This window comes from Merops nubicus, unplaced genomic scaffold (assembly GCF_000691845.1).
Source record: "Merops nubicus isolate BGI_N331 unplaced genomic scaffold, ASM69184v1 scaffold11628, whole genome shotgun sequence".
NCBI lineage: Eukaryota > Metazoa > Chordata > Aves > Coraciiformes > Meropidae > Merops > Merops nubicus.
The window spans coordinates 18,482-42,854 of NW_008627770.1; the positions used below are offsets into that span (position 1 = coordinate 18,482).

At 37.6% G+C, this 24,373-nt stretch overlaps 1 protein-coding gene across 1 annotated transcript in view; it reads left to right on the forward strand.

Moving 5' to 3' along the window:
- Positions 1 to 361: 361 nt before the first annotated feature.
- NT5DC1 (5'-nucleotidase domain containing 1) overlaps positions 362 to 24,373 on the forward strand; it is a gene marked incomplete at its 5' end in the record, with an annotated part of 48,221 nt that continues 24,209 nt past the window's right edge. The window contains 3 exons of the mRNA XM_008946447.1: positions 362 to 447; positions 1,287 to 1,461; positions 3,823 to 3,920. Coding sequence (XP_008944695.1) covers positions 362 to 447; positions 1,287 to 1,461; positions 3,823 to 3,920 — 359 coding nt within the window. The remainder of the gene's footprint in view (positions 448 to 1,286; positions 1,462 to 3,822; positions 3,921 to 24,373) is intronic.

Here is a 24,373-nt window from a genome sequence, read left to right on the forward strand (position 1 = left end):
GTAGGTGTTTGAATGTGCAATTTATGAAATAGTGTTATGTTTAGCACCCAGCATCTTTCAGTCTTTCTTTGATATTACTGTTTCAAACATACATGTTCTCTTTCATTAAACAAGTTCGAGTGGTTTAAATCTTACTTTTTCAAACTAGAGAATAGCATTAGTCACATACCAGAAGGCTAAGTAATGTCTGGGATTTATTAAGTCATTCAGCAAAGTTGACCACAGACAGTTGCATATAGAACGAATGCTAGAAAAAAAATAATTTCTATGATGGTGTTCATTATACTATAACACACACAGAGACTGAAAGCCAAATACTTGGTATCATTTCTGTGTCTATAATTATTATATTTCTTTTTAGACCTTTAACTAGCTTGACATTTTTGGTTATAGAGGGTTTAGCACAGAGGAAATATGTAGTATTAGATCATAGGATAGATAAAAAAGGTAAGTTTAATGTTAATTAGATATCTTGGTAAAGCACCTATGGGGTATAACAAAGTAAATATTTATTGATGACTTTAATGAATATGTAACTTTTACTGCCAACTTAGTGTTATTGCACATTTTTAAAAATCTTACATTTTATATTTTACATTTTAATCCTACATTATATATTTGCAAAAATCTATTGCTGTTATATTCAGCAAAAGGAGCGTTATTGAAGCTGGAATGGGAATTAAGTGGGTTTTTTCCATTTGTTTCTAGTATTTCACATACCTTTGACTCTTTGCCAGTTTGTTTTATCAACATTTCATAGGTAAAGTGATAAAACACTTTGTGAAAAACACAAAAATATTATAATGGATGTTATTGATCAGACAATGCTAACCTGTTGTGTTAGAAGTAACTGAACAGATGTTCTTGGGAATTTCAGGTCCTTACCATTTCCTAAACATTAAACTCATTTTAAAATCACAAATTTAGTATCCAAAAATTGAGCAAAGGTAACAGGAAGTAATTATTTGTTGCGTAAGATTATAATCTATAATTTATGTAGTACTTACTCTTATGAACAAAAGAACATCAAACAAAATAGTTATGAAAATTCCATAATAAGAAAGTCATACAAACTTATTTCTGCTGCGGTGTATCCTCTTGGTTTGATGCTTTTTTTCTTTTTTTTTTTTTTTTGGTTTATATTGAGTTACAACACAGGGAAAATTTTAAACTTTTCTTCTCCTTTTTAAAATTGTATTGTTTCCACATAAAAGGATATTTGTTGTGTGGATTAAGTGGTTTGTGAGCAGGACTGAATAATACATAATTATGTTTGAATTTTTTAGAAGACTGTGGGATGTATTTCCCAGAAGTGAAAAAACATCCAGAGAAATATTTACAAAGATGTCCCGAGTCTGTAAAAAAGTGGCTGAAACAACTGAAGAGTGCTGGGAAGATTCTGCTACTAATTACAAGTTCTCACAGTGACTATTGCAGGCTCCTCTGTGAACATATTCTTGGGTAAGTGCAAAGTCCATTTCAAATTATGTCTGCCAGACAGCAACTGGAGATAAGCCTGAGCTACATGGAGGTCAATTTGAGTTTCTTCATGTGTTGTGAATTATTTGCATCTGAGGTTTCTGGTGGGCCTCTCTCTGGTAGAGTGTTACAGAATACTTGAGGCAAAGTAGTCCCTCTATGAGCCCGTGAGCTATATCAGACCCACAGTACACTTATATATCCTCCATCTTTTCTGGGCATCATGATGAGATTGAAAATGGCAGGGAATATCCTTCAGGCCAGCACCAAATACTTGGTCTGAATCCAAATTTTATCACAAGATTTTGCTAGATGGTCCTATTCAAGCCACTTCCTTTTTGTGCTTCTCCAGCGGTGAGTGCAAGTAGTAAATCTGCATGGAGAAGCTTACAAAGACTTCTCAACGGTGATTTCCAAGAGATGGCTGTGCATGAGAAATGTGCATTTACACATCACAACAGGAAAGATAAAACCATTGCCAAGTTCATTGCACTTGGCAATTGGTTGGGATCATAGTGGCTGATCACAAAAGCTATTTTTTGCTATAATTTTAAGAACATGACTGGCCAAGTCAAATTCAGTGAAATTCAGCAGAGCCATCACTTACACCCCTAGAAACGAATTACTCAGTGATGCAAATAGGTAGGCGGGTGACATTGTGAGACTATTTAATAAATTAAGAAACAAAGTAGTGTAACGTGAGCCAACCTTGGCCATCTGGCTGTGCAAAGGAACAGCAGAATGAATATAGTAACACAGCAAGAAAACCACAGGAAAGATGAAAAACAATCCTGCCAGTATCACTTCTTTTTTTAGTTTCCGGGTTAAACGCTAAAAGAAGCGTCAGCTGAGCCAGTTCTCACTGCTTGTGTGAACATTATATTTTCTCATTTGAGAAGAAAATCCACCTCCTCACAAAAGCAATTCTCCTTAGGAGTAAGGTGCCTGCGAATTAAATTTTTTGGATTTTCAGAATGAAAATTTGTTATAAAACTAAATTCTTGGCCCAATATAATGATTTTGGCTTTCTTTGGTGAAAAATGTCTTAGCTGCTTAAGGCAGCTGTAGAGAGTCTGCTGGAAGACAGTAAGCAAGGTAGCAGAGAGGGTCAGTTGTCTTTCAAAAGACTGAAAAGAGATGTTCTGCTAGAAGGATACTGAATCACTCTCTCTTTCCACATAAATGTAGGATGTTCTACAGTGTTTATTACAGTCATGTTTTCCAATGATTCATGCAATGTGGCTTCCAGGACATCTTCTGCAGAACTAAGTACTCCACTGTCTATTAGATATTACTGAAGTATTTTTTCCCCTGAAAATGATTCTAAACTTTTTTTTTTTTTTTTTTTTTTTTTTTTTTTTTTTTTTTTAGTTTTGTGCCTCTTGTATCAAACAATAAGACTCTACACACCCATGCTGCTTTTTGTGGTATTGGAATATAGTCTAGGTTCACACTTTCAGTGTCTGCCCTCAACTTTAATTGGATCAGGCTTACTGTATTTTATTCTTTACATCAACCTTTGTGACTTGCATCTATGTAGTCCTTTATTAATTTCTTGTCCTACTTGTTTCAGTTAATCAATATGATGCTGAGAAGTTCAGAAATTATTAGTAGTACATTAAAAAAAAAAAAAAAAAAAACAAGGAAAAAGATGAAAAGTGGAAATGTTTGTTTGACATTTTAGCCTCTTACTCCTAATATCCTTACCTTGCCACTATTAACTTTTTTGCACTTTATTTACAAAGTTCCTTTTTGGCTAAGAAATTATTGTTTATATAAGATCAGCCTTGGGAAATTTATGCTTAAGTGTATAATTTCAAAAGCAAACTATCCCACTTCTGTTCATCTGAGCAAGCTGGCCTTAACTTAGAGACATTCTGGTAAGGAGAGAAGTCTAAGAAAATCTCATTTTGAAATAAAATCAGAACCATTTCCCAGCCAGAGCACACATGATGGCTGAAGTTATGTGGGATATATCCTACCCTTTGTCTTGGCCACCCAGATCAATATACAGAGCACAAAAGCAGTAAATGGAACAGATTTTGTCTTGTATAATGTTACATAGTAATGTAACACAAAATACGGGCTCTCATAAAATCAGTAGCTTTGTACATGAGATTTATTGTGATTCCAAAAAGGCTGTAGATAGCACCTCTCTTCACACAAATTCTTCAACAAATCAATAAAAAGTTAACTGAAACTTGTGAAAAATCTGTTCATTCTTTTTCAAAATTTTTGCACAAAGCACTTAGCACTGTTCCCACAACTCTTCGTTGTGCTCCTGTTGGCTTTATTTGGAAAATTCAAGCTTACCTTACTGATTCAATTTTCTTTACTTTCTAGGAATGATTTTGAACAGTATTTTGACATTGTGATCACAAATGCTTTGAAACCTGGTTTCTTCTCCCATACCCCAAACCAAAGACCTTTCCGAACTCTTGGTAAGTTGCAGTTACAACACCCTTCTCATTGGATTACCTCTATCAAAAAAAAAAAAAAGAAAAAAGATGATAGAAGTAATGCTACTGGGCAACATATTTTGAAAATCTAGCATTATGGGAAAGGAAGGACATTACAAAAGACTCTTCCAGGGATTTAGTAAAAAGTTCTCTTAAGACTGAGGAGCACTGAGAAATTAATACTTACAGTGTTGAGGACAACGAAACGGCAGAGCTGTAACATTAAATAAAAATGGCATTTGGGCTCAGATACTACATCGTTAATAAAAAAATACTTTTCTTTATTGTACTGATAAGGTCATACATGGATAATGAAATTTAGTTCTGGCAAAAAACAGAGCAGATAGCTTTCATTAATTTAAAGGAAATTCAAAGAACAATACAAAGAAAATGGCGAGGCTGAAGGAAATTGTTCATGATGGAAATTCGACAGTATCACATGAGTGTACTTTGGCTAAATAATTACAAAGTAGGGGAAAAGGAAATGCCCCTGTATTTATGTAATTCAATTTTAAAAATATGAAACGTTTGCCAGTGCTGTCCATCAGGTAACTAAAGCTGTAACAAAAGAGGTTTAGGAGAGGAGTATTCATTGAACTACAAATAACAATAGTAGCAAGTCTGAAGATAGTTAGTTTTTACATATTTTGGAAAAAAGCTTTATGCTTGCTATCTGAAAATTAATCTTATCTCCAAAATAGCATAAGTCAGCATATAATGAAGTGTATTTTAGCATTTTATGACAGGAAAGTCAGTCAACTCCAAAAAAATTTTGCCTGTGGAACTTTAAAACTAAAAGGAGCACCAGAAATATATATTGAAACTGCATTTTAATGTTTCATGTATTTATATACAAAAATAAGTAAGAAATATCTTAAATATGTTTTTTAAATGATTGCTTCAAATAAGAAGCTGCCAAGTTGATATATTTGAGAAAAAATCATCTCAGAAGAGAAATTGAAACTCTTCATATGAAAGGGGATGGAGAAGAAAAAATATAAAGGGTGAAAAGGCTCAGTTCTACAAGCATTTTATTTAGTTTTATATAATGCAAATTGAAAATAAAATGTAAGTCATTTTGGATATTTTTTAAGCAGTCTGATTAGCCTGACTTCCTAAGGAAATCCTGCTGTGTCACTCTGTCAGTAATCCAGCCAGCAACTTTTGAACCTGTTGGCCAGCTTCAGTAAATGCAAAAGGCAGCAAAAAAGCTCCAAGATATTTTGACAAGGGTTTCTTTTTTCTGCAAACAAAGGCAGAACAGAGGGAGAAGACTTGAAATTACTGTCTTCATTGAAAAAATATTGTGTAGCATTATCTTAATTGCCTTGTTAGATTTTAAGTATCAATTTTCATGAAACTGTTTTTTTCTCATGCATTCAAACAGGAGCAGAATTCCCTGGAGTCCTCTTACTGACTTACTGCTTTTCATTCACTTTATGCTTTGGCATTACAGAGAGGTTCAAGTGCAAGTTGATCACTCATTACATGAACATCTTATTAATGCAAAATAAAATGTGGTTTCTGTTCTGAAGACCTCACTATCTAAATAGATAAGGGACACAAACATAACTAAAGTAATCATCAGATAAATAATTTGCTGAAACTACTAACCTGTGAGTAGATTTTTTAGAATATATTTGTATTTGATTGACAGTAACTGCTTTCTTGTGAAAGACCAACCAGAACATTCAAAGCAAAGAATTATACATATAGGACAGGCTTTTAGCAAAGGTTTTGACGTAGCAAAATGCTTAAGACTCTGTGAAGTTTTAACCAGAATAATATGAGAAAATGTCCAAAAATAATATTTATTTTTTTATGATTATTCTTATGCTGCCCTCCATGTTCCTCAGAACAAACGTATGCCTTCAGGATAGGCACTGATAGTGTCATGCAGTCATCACACATACTGGGGAACACAGTTCATTTCGGAAATAGCATACAGTGGAGCTTCTAATACTTTTGGGGAGGGCTGGGGGAGACACACATGGCAGTTTTCCAGTTTCCAGAATTATTTTAAGGCTTTCTATCGTATCAGAACTAATGAAACTTCAGAGCTGCAGTTTCTAGTTTCTGTCTTCCCATTGCCACTATAAATTTCAGAGAGAAGAGCTCTGCCACTGTGCTTCAGACCCTTTCTTCGAGAGCACTTGAAATAATATGTCAGGAGACAAAATTTGCTTATTTTTGCTTTGAAATAGGAAGAAAAATAGAGGTGGATGTCGTAGTAAATATTTTCTTACAGCACAAACCATAAACTTTTGTTAGTGTAATTTAGGGAAAAAAGCTCCAGTGAGTGAAGTTTCAGCCATGTTCTTCCATCCATCAGTAGGTCTGAATTACGGTAAATTCCATAATAATACCATATTCACTTTTATTCCAATGGGATTGCTTTTTAAATGGACTTAAGTCACAAAATAAGGAATGTTTTCTTAATTTCAGACACCCCAAATGTTGCATTGTGTACTGGAGCTACATTTGATTTATAGATAACAAGATTTATTAAGGGAAAAGTTTTCAAGTTCTCCAAAGAGAAGGATAAATACTTGTCAGTGAATAATTTCAGAAAGGTGACTGTGTTCAGTAAACATTTGAAGGAGGACAAGAAAAAGGACAAGATGACAAAGGCATTGTCTAGCAATGTGATATCAGATAACTGCTCTGCGGGAATTTTTTTTTCAGTAGACAAGTAATTTTAGAACTAATGCATTGAGAAACCATGTAAAAGTATTTTAATTCTACAATTCAAAATGCATCACAACTTTGTCTGAGTTTCAAGACATGCATCATTTAAAGCAACCAAAACACCATTTGAAATCTTAAAAGATGGGTGTGACTACTTTTTATTGAACTGGGGCACTGAAAAGCACAATAATTAATTATTTAATTTGCGTAATTGTCTTTCACAGTACCATTCTGTTAAATGGAGGAACAGTTCATACCTATCTTTACAGATTATAGAACAGCTACATTTATTTTTACCTGGCAAATCAGTTTTTATAAATAGGGGAAGCTTATGCAGGAAAGCACATCATTTATGAGAACAGTACCATACAAAATAAAACCAGCCTTACTCATAATATCTTGAGCTATTGGATCTAAGGATCACATCAAAAGTGTTTGTTTGTGTAAATCCTGTGTTGAGTATGTAGGATTTTCTTTGTTTTCAACAGCTACATCCAGCTTAAAATTATATACCATTCCATGAAGGACTTGGAAGAATACAAATAGCAAATACAGTTGTGGCTCATCGGATAATTTGCCCGAAATCACACAGATTCCTGTAACATTTGACAACAGAGCTTTGACTTTTTTGACGTCACTCATTAATGTATGTCAAGTTACTAGTCTTACTGCCAGTTCTGATCAGATATACTTTTTAGAATGCAAAATTAAAACAGGAATGATAAAGATAACCCTAAATTGCCTGAAAGCCTCTTCTAAGTCTGTGTGCACAGTGAATTTTCACTTGGTCCTAAAGAAGACTTTTATATTTCCAGATCAGACATAGTTACTGTCTTTTTTGACCTGTGATTTTCTGATTTGTCAGAAAATAGTCTGAATGTACAATGCATATTTTAAAATGTTTGTATATTTTCATACATATGTGTACATTGTAGCAATCCTGTACACGAAGTGCCAATGGATGTCGTATTTCTGTGAGATCATGTGCCCTTATCCAATGCCCAGAGAAACAAACCCACTCTTCCTCTGCAGCAAGTCTCAGGTTGTCAAAGCCCACTTTCACTTGCACTTCCAGGCTGTGTGCCTTATTCCTGCACTTGATTTTCTGTCCAGCTTATGGTGGCTCTGCTATGTGGTGTAGCCCCCACTTGAGGAAACTCAGTCATCCAATATTTATGACTCTGTGGTAACTGCCATTTTAACAACTCACTGCAGAAGCTTTTTTCCTCCTTCAGTCATTCTTCTCTAGCCTTCCAAAAATACAAGAAAATGCTATAAACTGAAAGAACCAATTATAAAAAAAAAAAAGGGCCCAGTGTATAAAATTACATACTTCGAAACTGAAGACTGTCTGACTGTCTTTGATTATTAGGGGCTGCAAGACTTTAGAAAAAGGAGGTGATCCCAGGTCTGATATTTAAGTTTTCTTCTGCCATCTTCTGCAACATCTGGGCTCGACTCCTTGCCAGTGATGGGATACAGAACTGGGTGGAGAATCAGGGCTGATTCTATGTAGCTATTTTTATGCATTTATATTCTAAGGCTTTTTAGGCCTGAGGAGTGGGATTAGGAAGGGAGTGCTGTCATTTTACTGGAAGTCAAATGTGTAAGCCATATGACTTCTTTTTAGAAGTGTCTTTTTACTTGAGACTTCTGTCTTTACCACCAAAGGAATACCAAAATGCTACCCAGTAAATATTTTCAAGACCTTTAGTAAAACTGTACAATATTGATTAAAAATGTAGAAATTCTGAAACAGGTCATATTGCACCATTTCAAGAGGAGATCTCATTTAAGCATTCTTGCATTGCTTACTTAGTTAAGAACATAAATGCCATCTCTAGAAAATTCTGATTAAATTTTCAACCAAAACACATTGAATTGAGTCTACAATATAGCTCAAATGCTACAATTGCAACGTAATAGGTATCTCAGTTGCTACCTCTACAGTAAAGGCTGTTTTGATAAGAAAAAAAGATGGTACTTTTTTCTTTTACATGAGCCTGAGAGATTAAAACTTCTTTTGCTATTTCAGTTGTTCCAAACATCTTTGCAAAACTTGTCTTGCTTTAGATCATCAGAACTTCATGTTTAAATGTAGATTCAATTTTACAAATAGTTTAGATTTAGCCTCTAACTCATTACAGGTATAACAGCAAAGTGTTGGTGTTTTCATGCAGAGACACTGATACTTGGCAGAGAGCTCACTCACTCCATAGGAACCTGGTCTTTTGCTGCGCTTTTGAATCCTTACCCAAATGCAGGGCTTGTGGTCCTCAGTCTGCAAAGACTGTCATGTTTTCCACAAATTTGGTCTGTACTGAGCCTCTCCAGCCACAAGTCGTTGCTGAGATTAAATAGGCCTTTCTCTTCCATCATTTGACACGGATCCCTGGTACATCCTTATCCGTGAACACAGAAGCTCGAATGTCCACTGCTCCTCCCATGAGCAGCAGAGGAGGTGGGGGAAGGAAAAGACATATGTTTCCCATATGTCTTCTAAAATGACTACCATCCCACAGTGCCATATAGTCTGTAAAAGCAATGCAATTCTTTTCAAGGAAATCTTGTTTAGAAATTCTTTATAGTGCATTGGCACTGTTTTTCATCTATTTTCTGGCTACCTAGGAAAGAAAAAGTGTTATAGCTAATAAATAATCATATTTTGTGCTCTAGTTTTGAAAACTAGACCTTTTTGTAGCCATGAGATCATGATGTTAAGATCAGATGTCGCCTAACTAATATCAGAAATGGGTTCTGTATGTAGCTGGCAGTAGGAGGTCCACTGTTTTAGAGGGGTAAAGTAACTAATGCTATATCCAAGCCACAAAGGAGAAATAATTCCCTACTCTTATCTCAGCTAGAGTTTTTCATTTTATCCATCTCTTCTGGAGAAAGAAGAGTTTATTTTTAAGCAAGTAATTGGAACGGATGATGATACAGAAAGATCTTCTTTTAATCAAACCTGATTTTTTCTTTTTCATTATGAAAACCCATAATGATTTGCCTTATAAAGATGATTCCTTCAGCTGACACCCTCTTCAGCAGCATGGTCAATGCCTGATTGCACTTTCTGAAAAGCAGGCAGGGGTAAGCCAGTAGGGTTGACAGTGGGGCACACATACACACAAATTTAATGTCATGTAGTGGGGTTTGTTTTCATACAGGTATTCATCATCCACTGAAGAAGCTCAGAGGGTGTTTCCAAATATCTGCAATGTCAGGCTTGTTGGCCAACTGCTTCACCTCCCATCCGTTGCTTAAATGATCTTATTCTAAAACTATTCCACTTTGTATACTGCATTTGCACTGATATCATCCACTCAACAGATTTTTTCATCATACTGTAAACAGGTGTCCTAGAGAATTTTGGTTTCCCAATATTATTTATGTGCTGTAGACAAAAAATCTAAAAACATCAGCATATGTTACCTTGTAATCAAAGTGATTTACAAATGATTCTTTTCAAAGTTTGCTAGATAGTACCTGTGTGTAGTTTGGAATTAACAGTTTGAGAATAACTTGAGAATAGAAATGATCATTTCTTGTTGCGTCATCAACATTTGTGATTAAGCCATGGGATAGGTAGGATGCAAGACCATAGTTAAGGACCTCTTTTCTAACAGTTAGATTTTATTTCATGTTTGATAAACATACTCTTAGATGACAATAACAGTCTCAATTTTGTCTTTCACATGTTCAGTACAGTGGTCTATGTGAAAGCATCTAAAACAGATGCAAAAAGCAAAACAAAGTTGGGCCAGCCTCATCCTTTTACAGAGTAGACTGTTAAAGACACAATACATTTTTAACAGATGGTAGCAAAAAGTTGGCATAAATTTCTTCTGATGGGTTTCAAAGTCTTTGGCTACCATATTTGATGCTTATTGCCTCATAAAAAACAAGCATTTTGAACATTTTGGTTCCATTGCAGAGATAACAAATAAGACATTGAGGAAGTACATTTTATTGCTAATGGCCAGTGTATCATTTACAACTCTTTTGCAAAATAATGCAAGGGGCCACTCTGCAGTTTGCATTGATAGTACATGTATCCCCTTGCACAGGGACATAGTTAAACTGGTGTAATTTCTGCAAGTTGCCACCCTGTAGTAGTTGGACTGTGTGGTAGCCAAAGAAGAACTTTCCCTTACAGTACATCCTTCTTGGCTATCCGAGCAGGGAAGCCATTCTTTTCTCCTAGGAAGAGGGTTGGAGCAGTAGTGTTTTCTTCTGGGGTTTATTTTGTTTTGTTTTGTAATGGGCTTTGTTGGTATTTGCTTCCGAAGTGTTGTGAGGTAAGATTGTCATTGCACCATTTATACAAATTCTCACCACTGAAGGGTTACACTCAAGCATTGTACATCACATCAGAAGCTAGAGGTTGAGTGGCCAAGCTCAGTTTCCCTTTCTACCAGGAGGGCACAGTGCTGGCCTGACCACAGAATTCACTGTAAAGCATGGGCTAAGTGCTGGTATTTCAGCTGGTGTCCCTTCCTAACTGCCATGGGAGATAACTGGTTATCAGCTGAGATGGCCATTGGAAATTGTGTTGGTGCTACTTCTCAAGCAACTGTGTCTTTTGCCTCCACCATATTAGCCAGAGGAGCTAATATGGAGGAAACAGGCTAATTCTATAACATTTGGTCTGCTTTCCTAAACACCGAGGCTTATGCAATCCCATGGCATGTGTGAGTAGGAATTTCTGCCCACCACCTACTGCAACCTTCTATCAATAAGGCAATTTCAACCACATTTGAGTATGGCCTGGTATTCTCAAAGATACTCTAGCCCCTACAGGCTGGAGAGGAAAAAAATGGTTCTGTCACTGCCAACTCAGGGAAAGGCTGCAGTGTAAACTTACCCCTGATTAGATATCAGAGTATCCATTTGGGAGAGCCTGGTCACAAATGACCTCGTTACTGGAAGAGCACACATGAGACTTTGCACCCTATTAGGCATTCAGCGAATCCAACTGCAAGACACAACTTCATAGGAAGATAGGCCCCATTATTTCCAATTCTGTTCATAAACAACTCCTTGTTTATAAAAATAAAAAATTGAAAAAAGTAAATAGTCTTTGAAGTATGGCACCACTTTGTTTCTGAGTATCAAGATGAATGCTGAACTGTGCACACATTCTCCAATGCTTATCCTTCTTTAAAAGAAAAAAATAAAGCAAATGTGTCAAGCCAAGTTCTTTATATGTTTGCACAGCATTCAAAGTACCTCAAAGGATAAAAGGAATAAAAAGTTATTTCTCAAAAAATCAAAGCAGTAAAAACTGCAACGTGCTTCTGCATAAAGACAGCAGGGGTTGCTTCAGCTGATTACCTTTGATATTAAATACCATGTTTGGCACAAAACTGATAAGAATATTAGAGAAAGCTAGTTCAAAGAAAGCTAAAGCTGCTGCTTTCCAAAGCACAATATCAACAATATTCCTTTTGTTAAAACCAAAAAACATGTTTAGCATAATTACCAAATGCACCAAAACCAGAATTTTGTGTGTGTGGAAAGCATATTTTCATTTTCAAAAGGAGTTACAGTAACTAATACACACTACTGTAAAATCATAGTTATTGATTATATTATATAATATTCAGGCCTGGATAAAACCCAAATCCCAGTTCCTTAAGGTATTGTTCAAGCACCTAACAAGAATCAATCTCTACCTTCAGGCAAAGCAGATGAACTAATGGCAGAAAGCCAAAAGCTTTCCTATTAGAGCCAAGGAACTGAGAGATTGAGTGACTTACCCATAATCACATCTTCGGCAGATCTTCACATCTAACTAACATTTTATTGTACTAATCCAGAAACAGTGAATAACAGTAAAATAAGTTTTCTTAAGGACTCCATAAGACCCTTGACCTTGAAAACCCTTTTAGCCTTTCCAAAGATTTATCATAATGGGGAAATTAAGATAACATAATTGCAATCAATTCTGCTTCATATACATTTTATAGTTCACTGATATACCCATTATAAGTTCAAGAAATTGGACCTACAATCTTCATCTATTCTATACTGAAATTGTTCAAATTATTCAATAAGTATTCAATAATTATTTCAAATTATTGAAAGCAAGAAGCTACAGTAGTTATTTCTTTTGGAACACAGTTCCATACCAATGATTTCTTAAAACTGGTTATTGGTAATCAGGTCGTGTTTATGTTTAATTTTAATGGAAGAAATTTTTTTTTATAGGATAGCATGCCAAATGCCTTCTTAATACAGTGAATCATTTTAAGTTTTCTAAGCCTGTATACCTAGAAAAAGTTTATCAAATAACATATTTCTGTGAAATATGTGGCAAAATCTGTAAGTCATGATGATGCTTTAAATATGGTTGCCAAAGAGGTGACATTAGGATTTAAAATCAAGCGTTTTTTTAACAATATGTAGTAAAAAAAAGTGAATTAAATATAGCAGCTACATATATAATTGCATTTAAACACATAATACCATGTCATTGGGAGGTCATTGAACATCAGGATCCATAGAAAATCCTCAGTCACAGTTTTGTGATCACCTTCTGGTGTTCCTATTTTGTTTTCTTTTATTTCAGGATATTAGCAGAGAATGGAAGTGTCATAGAGTCTGATCTGGATTGTACCTGCAGTACCAGAAACATAAGGCACAAAAGCTGCTACCCTTAGGAAGCCAAATCCCTTTTAAACATGCAGCTTATTTTTTACAGCAGAATGAGCTGCTAAGTGCCTGTCAACCCCATCCTCTCTCTCGTGAGTCTTCACAGGATGTGAATTGCCATATCCTAGTCTGTGTTTTCAAAACCAAAATGCCTAAATGACCAGTTTGTAGTCCCGTCAAAACTGTGTTCAGCAAACAGACTTCTCTGGCTTAAGGGAGTTCTCCTCCAACATGTGAAAAGGCTAAGAGGAGATGATTTTTCCTTCCGTAGTCTCCTCAAGATTTAGAAGCAAAGCAGTCAGTACTCGAGATAGATCACATTCATAGTGTGATAATACTCTAATAATGTGTGATGTTGAAAAAAAATTAAGATTTACAGAAGATTTTGCACTGAATTTGAAGACTCAATTCTGTGTGGAGGACAAAAGCAAATGCACATCTTCCATACATGAGCAAGACCTACAGCACTAACGCTCATTGCAGCATTAGTAACACCTGTTCTGACATAATACCTTAAATTCTCTTGTTTATACTTCCACAGAAATGCTGAAAGTTTGAAAGGGCTGGCTAAGCAGTTGCATCTGAAGGAGGGACATGTAAGCTCACTCAGTTTAATTTATTGAAGAGAACATTCAGATGTAGTCTTAATGATCAAGTAATTCATGGCTCCTTTACATTGGATATATGGGAGCTCAGACTAGTATAACATAATACCTGAAGAATGTCTGGCAATTATTTGTACAGATAATTCAATATCCAGAATTCCAGACTTAGAAGTGTTTTGGTTTGTGGGTTTTTGCTTGTGTTTTTTTGTTGTTTGTTTGTTTGTTTTTAATGTTGATTCTTATTGTTATAGGAAATATTTCTTTTCACCTTCATTTTACTTCCCAACATACATAAGAGTGTCCATCCATAATTGGCAGGGAAGAGCTAAACAGGAAATATCAAAAGACTGAAAGGAACACTAGGGAAACAAACCATGCACAAGTCAGCAGCTGTTTTGGCATTAAGAGAATGCATATTTCCTTTTGATTTGTTTTGTGCATTTTTAATATAAGATGGTTAAACAGATATATTTTATTTTGTCCAAGGAATAATAAAGGTCCCACTGGAAAGCTTACTAACTTATGCAGATCATTACCAGGCTCTAGTGCTGTTTATACAGAGGATATTACATCCCTGGTATCTTAGTTCAAAACCTGGCTTCTCTTCGTGCCAGACCTGATTTTTAACATTGAGTTGCAAGCCTCTCTCTTAGACAAAACGTGACAACTACATTGTAAGGGCAATGTCATATGTCAAAAATAACAGAGGTCTATTTTGAAAAAAGTGTCAGGAGCGTATACAGACACCACAGCGTATAGAAACTACTTTGGCTGTCTGACATTGGGTATTCCTCAGGTTCCTGCCATAGCAGGCAGCAAAGAGCAGGCCAGCAGGGCCAGCGGGGGCTGCCCAGACAGGGCCAGAGCAGCGCCTGCGCTGTGCTCTGCAGGCTCTGTTGGCCCCACTGCCCCAGTGCTGCCTCTGCAGTGGCTCTGCTTCCTGCTGTACAGCATTTACATTATGTTTCTTCATCTGGGGATAAATCCTAGCAGGAGTGCACTCATTGCCTAATTACAGGCCTCCAGTGCTACTTGAGATCCCCAAGGAACACAAATACAGGTTTTGCAGAAGTGGCACAGGGCCTGCGTGGGAAGGCCTATGCCTTCCCAGTTCAGACTAAGGTGCTGGAGGATCTTAGGGCACCAGTATTTTAGCAACTGAATAGAAACAGGCTACCTGCTGAGTAGAAAGCTGTGATCTGTGGAGGTCTGCTCCTGTGCCTACAGCAGCCAAGGTCTGTCTGCCTGCGGAATGGATCAATACAAGTTTGTAAGCTTTACTGCTCCACTAAGATTCAGTGCAAACCTGTGAGAAATAACTTCACATTATGGTTCTTAAACAGCAGTCATAATCCACAGGGAATTTCTGGAAGAAAGATTACCTGTGTCGTGGGGGATTTAGCAGTATGTAGGGAAAAAAGCATTCTTTGACATAGATCACATATATGAGCAATATGTGATGGAAGTTTGGGGGGTTATTCATCTTTGTTCTCCATGTAATTGTTTTATTCTGTAGGGTTCAGAAGTGAGTAGCTGATTAGACAGAGAACCTCATTTTCCTTGCGATTTGATTTTTAATTAATTTGGGATTGAGGCAGTCTGTAGTAGAGCAAAAATGGAGTTGTGTATGGTGCATTCCTGGCAAAATGGGAGCTGGCAACCAGTGCAGAAAGCACTTCCCTTCAGCATAGTTTCCATGAATCTGTATGTGCTGGTTTTCATTAAGGAGCTTTAGAGTTCTCTTGTGTGTTCTTCCAAAATGTCAAGCTTTTATTAGGGTTAGTCTGTAGAACTGTTTTTTGCAGAAAGCACATGTTCATTTTTGAACTGCAGACATCAGATCTGCTATTGAAAGCAAGTAGTGAAAGGAGCAGGTTAGGAAGCCCTAGAAAAGAGCTGAGAACACAAGGAGGAATCATGACCAAAGCCTGAGCTGATACCTGATTCACTTTGATATGGCAGTGATTCTCTGCCTCGGTTTCCCAGTTTCTAAATACCAAGGCTTACCTAATGTTTACGAAGCATCCAGGAGAACTGCATAGTGGTAAGTGGCAGAGGAGAGCTGCAACCAATAGCAAGGTGTGGACAAATCTCAAGTGGCTAGAGAGTTACCTAGTTTGGAAGCAGCCCTGCTTCTCCTGCCCAATACCAGGAAATAAAAGGTCAGAGAATACAAAACTGGACATTTCTTGGCTGGCAAAGCATCACTGGACACGGCATCGTTTAGATGAGTAGCAAGTCCTCTGCAGCTGATGTTCAGAATGGACTTACTTCTTGCGAGCTGGAAGCTCAGGAGAAGGTAAAAGTGAGGTACCATCTTCTTCCTCACTCTCTTTGTTCTTCAGTGTTTCTTTTTATTCACACAGGAGTCCAGATGTCTGAAACTTCAATATGTACATTGCATGTTTTTCTAGGTGGAGCTAGTGACCCCAGGACTTTTTCTCTTCATTAGTAAACACATATCATTCTAACCTGATTCTTATCTGCTGTGAAACCACTTTATATATTATTACTGTCCACAGATCCCAGGTGTCTCTGTGATACTGCCAGACTAAGGCTCAGCCTTCCAAGATGGTTATTTTTTCTGGAATAATAGTAGCAAGAGGTTTTATCTGTGAAATTCCTGCATATGGAGATCTGGCACAATGCTCTTGCTTCTGAGAAACAAGGTAAAGTGCATTTTCATACAGACACTAAGTGGTTTTACAAACCACACAAAATGCACAGATGAAGTGGAAAAGTACAATAGGAAGTGTCACAGGGATCATTTCTTTTTTACTTCTTAAAAAAAAACTCATTACTACAAATCTTTCATGTCAGTCTTCCCATCAAAGTAAGTTAATGTACTTTGCCAGAAAGAGTTTCCATTTTTTCTTGCCACCTCTAGCCCAGTTACATTGTTCTGAGTTATACAGTGACTGTTTCACATATAAAAATGTCTCCTCTTCATTAGAACATTAATTTCCTAACATTTTTCTTTTCTTTTCTTTTTAACTAAATATGAAATTCTACTATATCTCAATGGATCTAAAAGGAACAATGTTTCTTGTTCTTTTTCATTCTGGTGTTCCCTGACACACCTGGCTCCATAACAGATCTTAAAAAGCATCCAAAGTAGTTCCAACTCTGTCACGTTCTTTGTCTCTCCTTTGAATTCATCCATGACTGTGGTCCACAGGGCCATGAAATTGTTCCAGGACCTCAGGACTGATCTTGCAGCCACCTCTCTGTCTTCCATCACATTCACACTTCTTGTCCTTCCCTTCTGCTCTCTGTCCACCACAGGCTGTAAGGGTCAACAGAGATCTTGGTGTGCCCACCCTACATAGACAGGAGCTACAAAGGGGCAAAAGAGATACAAAGCAATGGAAAGATGAAAATATTTCTTCGTTTCTCTGGCCCCCAAGAGAAGTTTTCCCACTGTCTCTCATGTCCTCATTCATGGCCTGAGCAATATCACAGAACAGTTATTTGTTCTTTTACCCAGGCTACATAAATCCAGTTCTGCTGCTCTCATCCTCATCTCATTTTGCCCTCCTAAGCCACTTAAACAGATGAAGTTACCACTGTACCAAAATACTTCATGAACCGTAATAGATTTACTGTTCATAGGACTTCTGATTTATGGGAACTTTAATACCTCTATTTACATACACAGCGTCCAAGGTCAGGTAGGAAACCTGTGACAGAACTGGTGACTCCCTGTCCCAAAAGCCAGACTCACCCAGACCAAACCATGGATGCAGCATCCTCCTGGCATACAGCCGACCATGCTTCCCCAAATAGTAACCACATCAGGATGCTTTTCCCCTGCTGTGCCTGCAAGGATAAGCACCCTTCAAGGACAACCTCGGTCGTAGCTCCCCCACGCCTCTTGGCAAGGCAGGCGCTCGCCTGCAGCTCCAACATCCTGCTCCCCAGCTGGCCTGCACTCCAGGACACCCATGGCCTGGAGAAGCTTCTTAGTTTACACTCTCCTTTTTCTCCTGTTTATCTGTAACTTTGCGTGGTGCCACCTAATTATTCACCAGCACAACTCCAAACAATTTTCTTTCTATAGCACTTTCTGGAAAAGGCTTTCTGTGATGGACCCTAATGTACACGTTGTTCGTGGCAAGAGTGCACTGCACAACCCCAATTTTTTAATTTTTTTTTTGTTTTTTTTCTCTAGAAGATGTAGTGATAATATCAAAGTCAGTAGAAAATATAGTAGAAGCATCTAAGGGTCCTCCTTATTGAAATAAAATTGCAATATCCCCGTTGGGATTCATCGATGATACATGAAGAGAGATATGTCTCCATGGGAAGATTCTCTGAAGATAAAATCAGTGTTTGGTCCTAGACTGATTTTAGTGCTTCTTAAACATTTTCTTAAGCAAAGGGAAACAAAATATAAGGCAGAAAATATATCAGGAAAAAAAGGTCTGTTTGCTACTTAATTTTCTACCCACTATGATTATTTTGATATTTTATTCTGTTCTGATATGTTGGATATTCTGTCACATCTACGACTTTAAACCATTAGTAGTAGTTTATATGTTTTCTAATAGAAAATGGTCCTTAGCTATTTAATGGCATCATATTCTGATAATAATTAAAGATTTTTTCTTTAGTATTAGCTAAGTATTACTAATAACCTATAAAAATACTCACAATTTGGTACATCTTTGAAGCAGCACCAAGTGAGCAATTTCCCTAATAGCCATATTCAAATGGGTTTAATATTGGTATGATTTTTAAGTGTGTAACGTAATGCTTCTCTTCTGCCTTGTGATAAAAAGAAGTCTTGGGTCAACAGGAGTCAGAACCTCTCTCTCAGTAGTCTCAGATATTAGCTCTTATTTCAGTTAAAAAATCGATTATTCTAAGGCATCCATTTTTTTTTAGAAATATTGGGTATGAGGATTCTTCACAACTTTTAAATAACAGGATAGCTGTGAAGCACTGTGAGAATAACCTGGTTTTGCATTTGAGAAATTTCCCCTTTTCGGACAGGAGGGAGAAAAAAAAAAACCAAACCACGTTTGGGTATTTTGACCTCCACAGAGCAGCAGGGAGATGCCCGGGCTCCAGGGGCTTGGCCCCTGCACTCTCCAGGAGCGTTCTCACCACTTGCCGAGCTCAGCAGCCCCACTGTGCTAAGGAAGCTCTGGTGGGGTGCAGGGAGGTTCTTCTTTTTTAGTTACTGAGTCAGAGGGACAGTCTAAGCAAGGTTTTAATAACCCTTATCTGCAGCTACAGAATGCTTGCATGCTAATTAACAGGCAGACAGATAGGTGGATTTTATTTTTTTAATTCTCAAATGTCATTTTTTACCTGTGGAATTTTGAATCTTAGGTTAGTCTTTAAAGGTTGATGTAAAACATCACTCTTCAAAGGCAGACGGTATTTAGAGAGCTGGAACTTAAGACAGAAATAATCAATAAAATTAAACTAAGAATTTTAGATAATGTAGTAAGTTAGGAAAAAAGAACAGAGCTTTTGTATAAACCGTAACTCAACTTGACTGCATAAACAATTTTCATCTAAAAGTTAATGAAAATGTGTATTGTGTATTCCAGGCAAGTTATTATGTGCCGTAACTATGCATGCTCATATCTACTTCATAATTATTATTCAACCCATTGAAACAACATATTTTAGGGAACTGAAAAAATAAAAAACAAAGGTTCTTTGCAGCAGGTCCATATGTTGCTTTGTGGAGATATGGTTGCTCAGAATCAAATGATCTATTCTAGTTTATATGATTTATTTGTACCTGAAGTACTGAGAGGTAAGGGAAAAAAATTCTCAGTCTTTCTGTAAGTGAGGATTAAAGAACTTTTGTTCTGGTTTATTTCGTTGTTTTTTTTTTTTTTTTTTCATTCTTTTTTATAATGTCTGAGGCCAAAGTAAATGAACAGCAGGAAGTTTTTCCTCACACACTACAGTGTCGATTCTCAGTGTGAAAGAGTATGGTCCAAGAGCAAATTCCAATATGCCTTATTTCAGTAGGCATTGCCAGAGAGATTACTGTTTGCACAATGCAAAGTAGATTCTTTGTGTGTCTCAGGTTTATTTTAATTATCAAAATTAATTGAGACATTTTTCTGAAGTGACAGTTTAGGTCTGATGAGTGGCTCTCATCTCACCTTATGTGCTTCCCTCCATCTTCTGTGCTTCTATTCACTCTTCAAATTTTTGTAGGGCAGTGAAGCACACCCTAGTAAGAAGAATTATAGACAGTTGCTTGAACTGAACAGCATATTCCTGGAATTATCATGTCTTTGTCCAATTACTATGCCTCTTCTACCTCATTTGAATTTAAAATGCTTTCTGTAAAAGCCTCTCTCTGTCATAATTGTATAGGGATCTGTAGGATGACAATGGTATTAATAGTGGTAAGGTTACTTTGGACATCTATTTGAATATTGGCAATTCCTCATTTATAAGGCTCTGGAGCCTTCGTGCAAAACTAATGAAGTCCAGATTAAAAATGTTTGGGGGGGAGCATTTATTTCTTACCTCTTTATTTTGTACCTCTCCAAATATTTCAATTTAAAAAAATTTAAAAAAATTAAAAAAAATAAAAAAAAATAAAAAAAAAAAACACACCAACTTACAAAATATGCACAAGGGAGAAATTAAAGTCCATATTCTTGTCCCTCTTACCCTTCCAAAACAGAAGTTCTCTGAGTTACAAATACAATTAAATAAAATTATGAAAAAAGCTTCACCAAATCTCCACATGAACTGCATTTTAAAATGCACTTGCAGCTAAATCATTTTCCAAAAAGTGATTTTCCATTTCCAAAGAAAAAAAGGCCTTGCTTATATTTCATCATATCAGTGTTTTAAATAGAAAAACTTTGTTCATTTGCCTGCTTGTTCCTAGGAAGGTATAAAGTTAATGCTTTGACAGATTTGCAAACAAATTACTAAATCTGTAATGAGCTGTTATTCTCAGTTCCCGTAATGCAGTAATCAAACTTCCGAAAGAAACTTACTTGCTGACTTGCCTAAAGGAACTACTGATTTTCTTACAAAAAGTAAAACTTCAATCCTGTCTCTACACATCCTGTTATTTGGCATACTTGATCCTTAGCAGTAAGATAGATTTTAATAAAAACTAAAAAGGCTTAAGTAATACTAAAAATTTAAAACTTTTTTCTTCTTCTCAAAGAAGTCTTGGTTCTTATATGCCCAGGGCAATTTGAAAGTATGCTAACATATACTTTGGTCTTATCCTGTCTTATAAATCAGCAAAAAAACAGAAGTCTATTGTGAGAAAAGGAAGTCTTGGTAATTGAACAAGTAACACTTATGAAAGATTGTGAAATAGGTTTGGTTTTTTCCACAGGTATCTGTATTTTTCCACCGCTTTAAATGTGGTGTTCTTGTGGAATGTTGCCAGTTCTCCATGTGAATGAACACATATGTGGTGAGGTTGCTGAGCATAACAAAGATGTATCACTGCCTATGTAAAATTAAAAAACATGTTCCAGTTTTCAGAAGTTAATTTTGGCTAGTTCAGTCTTTGTCTCATCAACCATAAGCCACGCTAAAGACAGCAGAATGATGCAAGGGCAGGAAGGGGGAGCTGATCTTCAGGCTTTTTCTAAAAAAAATCAGATTGAACAACCAAAAATGGAGACAGTCAAAAATCCCTACTCACTCTGGGGAGCCTTAGCCTTTTATTTCAGCACATGATGCTAAGGGAATAATTTGTTCCTTACCAATTCCCTGCAGTCGTCCAGACAGACAGGAGACTGTCAAGCACTGGTGCACGTATCAGGCAAGTGAATTTCACAGATGCTTACAGGGCACAGAATTAATTCAGGGATGGTGAAACACACAGTAATACTTGCATGAACCTGGGAAACCACCCAGGAGAGGTGGTTGTTCTATACATAGGAATTTGGGGTGCTATGCTAAAGAAGGCTGCTCATAGAACATGAAGTTTTACCCCCCAGCAAGCTTGTATGTACTTACTTTCTTCATGGAGAGCATGCCCATAAGGAAACTCAGTAGCTTCTGTGATCCAGTGTCATTACCTTTACAACTGGAAGAAACCACCAGAAGGCTTTTGCTTATGCAGGTCCCTTTGTCTCAACTGTAGAATGAAGTGGTTTCCTCCCCTGAATCCCCTTCTGGAAACAACAGTTTGTGATTTCTTATTGAACTCAAGATGCCATTCAGAATCAGACTCTGCTTGCAAGCAGAGCTGGAACATAACTCAGCTTTTGTATTAACGCCCTTGGGGCCTGGCATTACATGATTTTAAAATGCAGATAGGCATATGGGTATGATGGCTGTGGATCCTAAAACGTACTTGTTTTACAGTAGCCCCCAGAGGCAGTAACCAGGGCTTCAGTGAGCCAAACGCATCGACCCGCCTGCCCTAAGCGCCTGTCTGCCACCAGGGCCCACAAGGGGTCTCCGTGGCCCAGAAGCAGGAGCAGGTACCGGCGGGACCAGCCGCAGAGTCACCTTTATTCTACTGCAGAGTTCAAAAGAACAAAAAAAAGCAGTAACCCTAATAGCCAGTCTAACTAGACTTGTATGGAAACGAGCAAGAGGCTGACAGGAGCAAGGTCAGAAGCAGAAGAAGGGGTTGCTGGGGAGCTCTACACATGCTGCGTGAGGGATTGTAGAATCATAGAATCCTTTAGGTTGGAAGGGACCTCCAAGATCATCAAGTCCAACCATTGAGCCATTAGGGCTCTAAAGTCCTCTGCTAAAACAGATCAGAATCTGTCAGGGTTGGAAGGGACCACAAGGGTCTCCCAGTTCCAACTCCTCTGCCATGAGCAGGGACACCTTCCACTAGATCAGGCTGCCCAGAGCCTCATCCAGCCTGGCCTTAAAGACCCCCAGGGATGGGGCCTCAACCACCTCCCTGGGCAACCCATTCCAGGGTCTCACCACTCTCATGGTGAAGAACTTCTTCGTCATGTCCAGCCTGAATCTGCCCACTTCCAGCTTTGCCCCATTCCCCCTAGTCCTGTCGTTACTCGATATCCTAAAAAGTCCCTCCCCAGCTTTCTTGTAGGCCCCCCTAAGATACTGGAAGGCCACAATAAGGTCACCTCGGAGCCTTCGCTTCTCCAGACTGAACAGCCCCCTCCCCCTCCCTGGAAGTGTTCAGGGCCAGGCTGGGTGGGGCTTTGAGAGACCTGGTCTAGTGGAAGGTGTGTCGGCCCATTGCAGGGGGCTTGGAACTGAATGATCTTTAGAGTTGTAGAATAAGTTGAAAAATATCTGTAAGATCATCAGGTCCTACTATTAAAGGTCCCTTCTGCCATTCTGTGATCCTCAGCTGGCATGCCCTGAGGGCACTTGGAGTTGCTTTCTTACCACCATCTCTTCCCAGTCAAGTAGGTGTGAGGTGTCCTTGGGCTCTCAGGTGAGTCATTCACAGATCCCCCTGCTGGTGTGTAACCAACACTCACCACAGGGCACCCCACCAGAGGAGAAGCACAGGGTGATGGCCTTAGAGGTGGTGAGCTGATGAAAATTCACCTTGGTGTAGCTATGGCTGAGTGCAGATGAATAAGTGTCAAAGCATAATTTTGCCATCACCTCTTAGCTTCTCTTTTAACCTCTGGCTTCCCAAATGAGAACCCTGTCTCATGGGGTGGGGTTTAACAGTGTAAACACCAGCCAGGTTAAGGATAGAGCTCTAGAGTCAGATCTTGGGCTGAACATGCAGTGTGGCACAACCTCAGAACTGCATGTGTTTAGGTTTCCATCTCAGTGGGTATAACCCATAAACAGATAGCAAAGCAGACAACAGTTAGCAAATGTTTGCAGAGTTTTTCCCAAGGAGCAAGTCTGTGCCAAAGGAACTTGCCTTCAGCTGTCATTTAAGTGGGAGTAAGTTTTACTGATTACTTTTTTGCATATTCATTCAGAATTAAAACAGGTGTTCTTCAGTCCATGTTTTTAACCTGCGACTCACATTTAAAGGCAGGAGAAAGAGTTCTCGCATGAAAAAGGATGCTGAGTCTTTTTAGTTAATTGGTTTATCTGAAAAAACATAATTACTAATGGTGATGGGAGTACATTTATGAATCAGAAAACACTTCCCAAGCTATTAGACACATATGCAAATAGCAATTCCACCAATATTCATATTGCCCCAGCATGAGTCAAGTTTTGTTGTTGTTTTTAAAAAGGAAGAGTAACTTCCCCTCAGGAAAATTGCTCTGAATCATGCTGAAGTTTGGTGAGTGTTCTAATAGTATGATTCTCTGGGGTTAATTATTTTAATTTTACTTGCTTGCTACCTTTACATTTCTTGTTGTGGCATGTTTTCAGTCTCCAGACAGGAATCCAGGTTGCAGTGATATATTAGACTTCAGAAGGAAGCAAGTCACTCTATCTAAACAATCTGAGAAATTCTTGGTTATCCAGTCTGTTTGAAATTGTCAGGACATCTCCTTTTCCTCCCAGCTTATAAGACCTGAAGCATTATCATCCCCGCCTAGATATGTGTTGCTTCCTGCT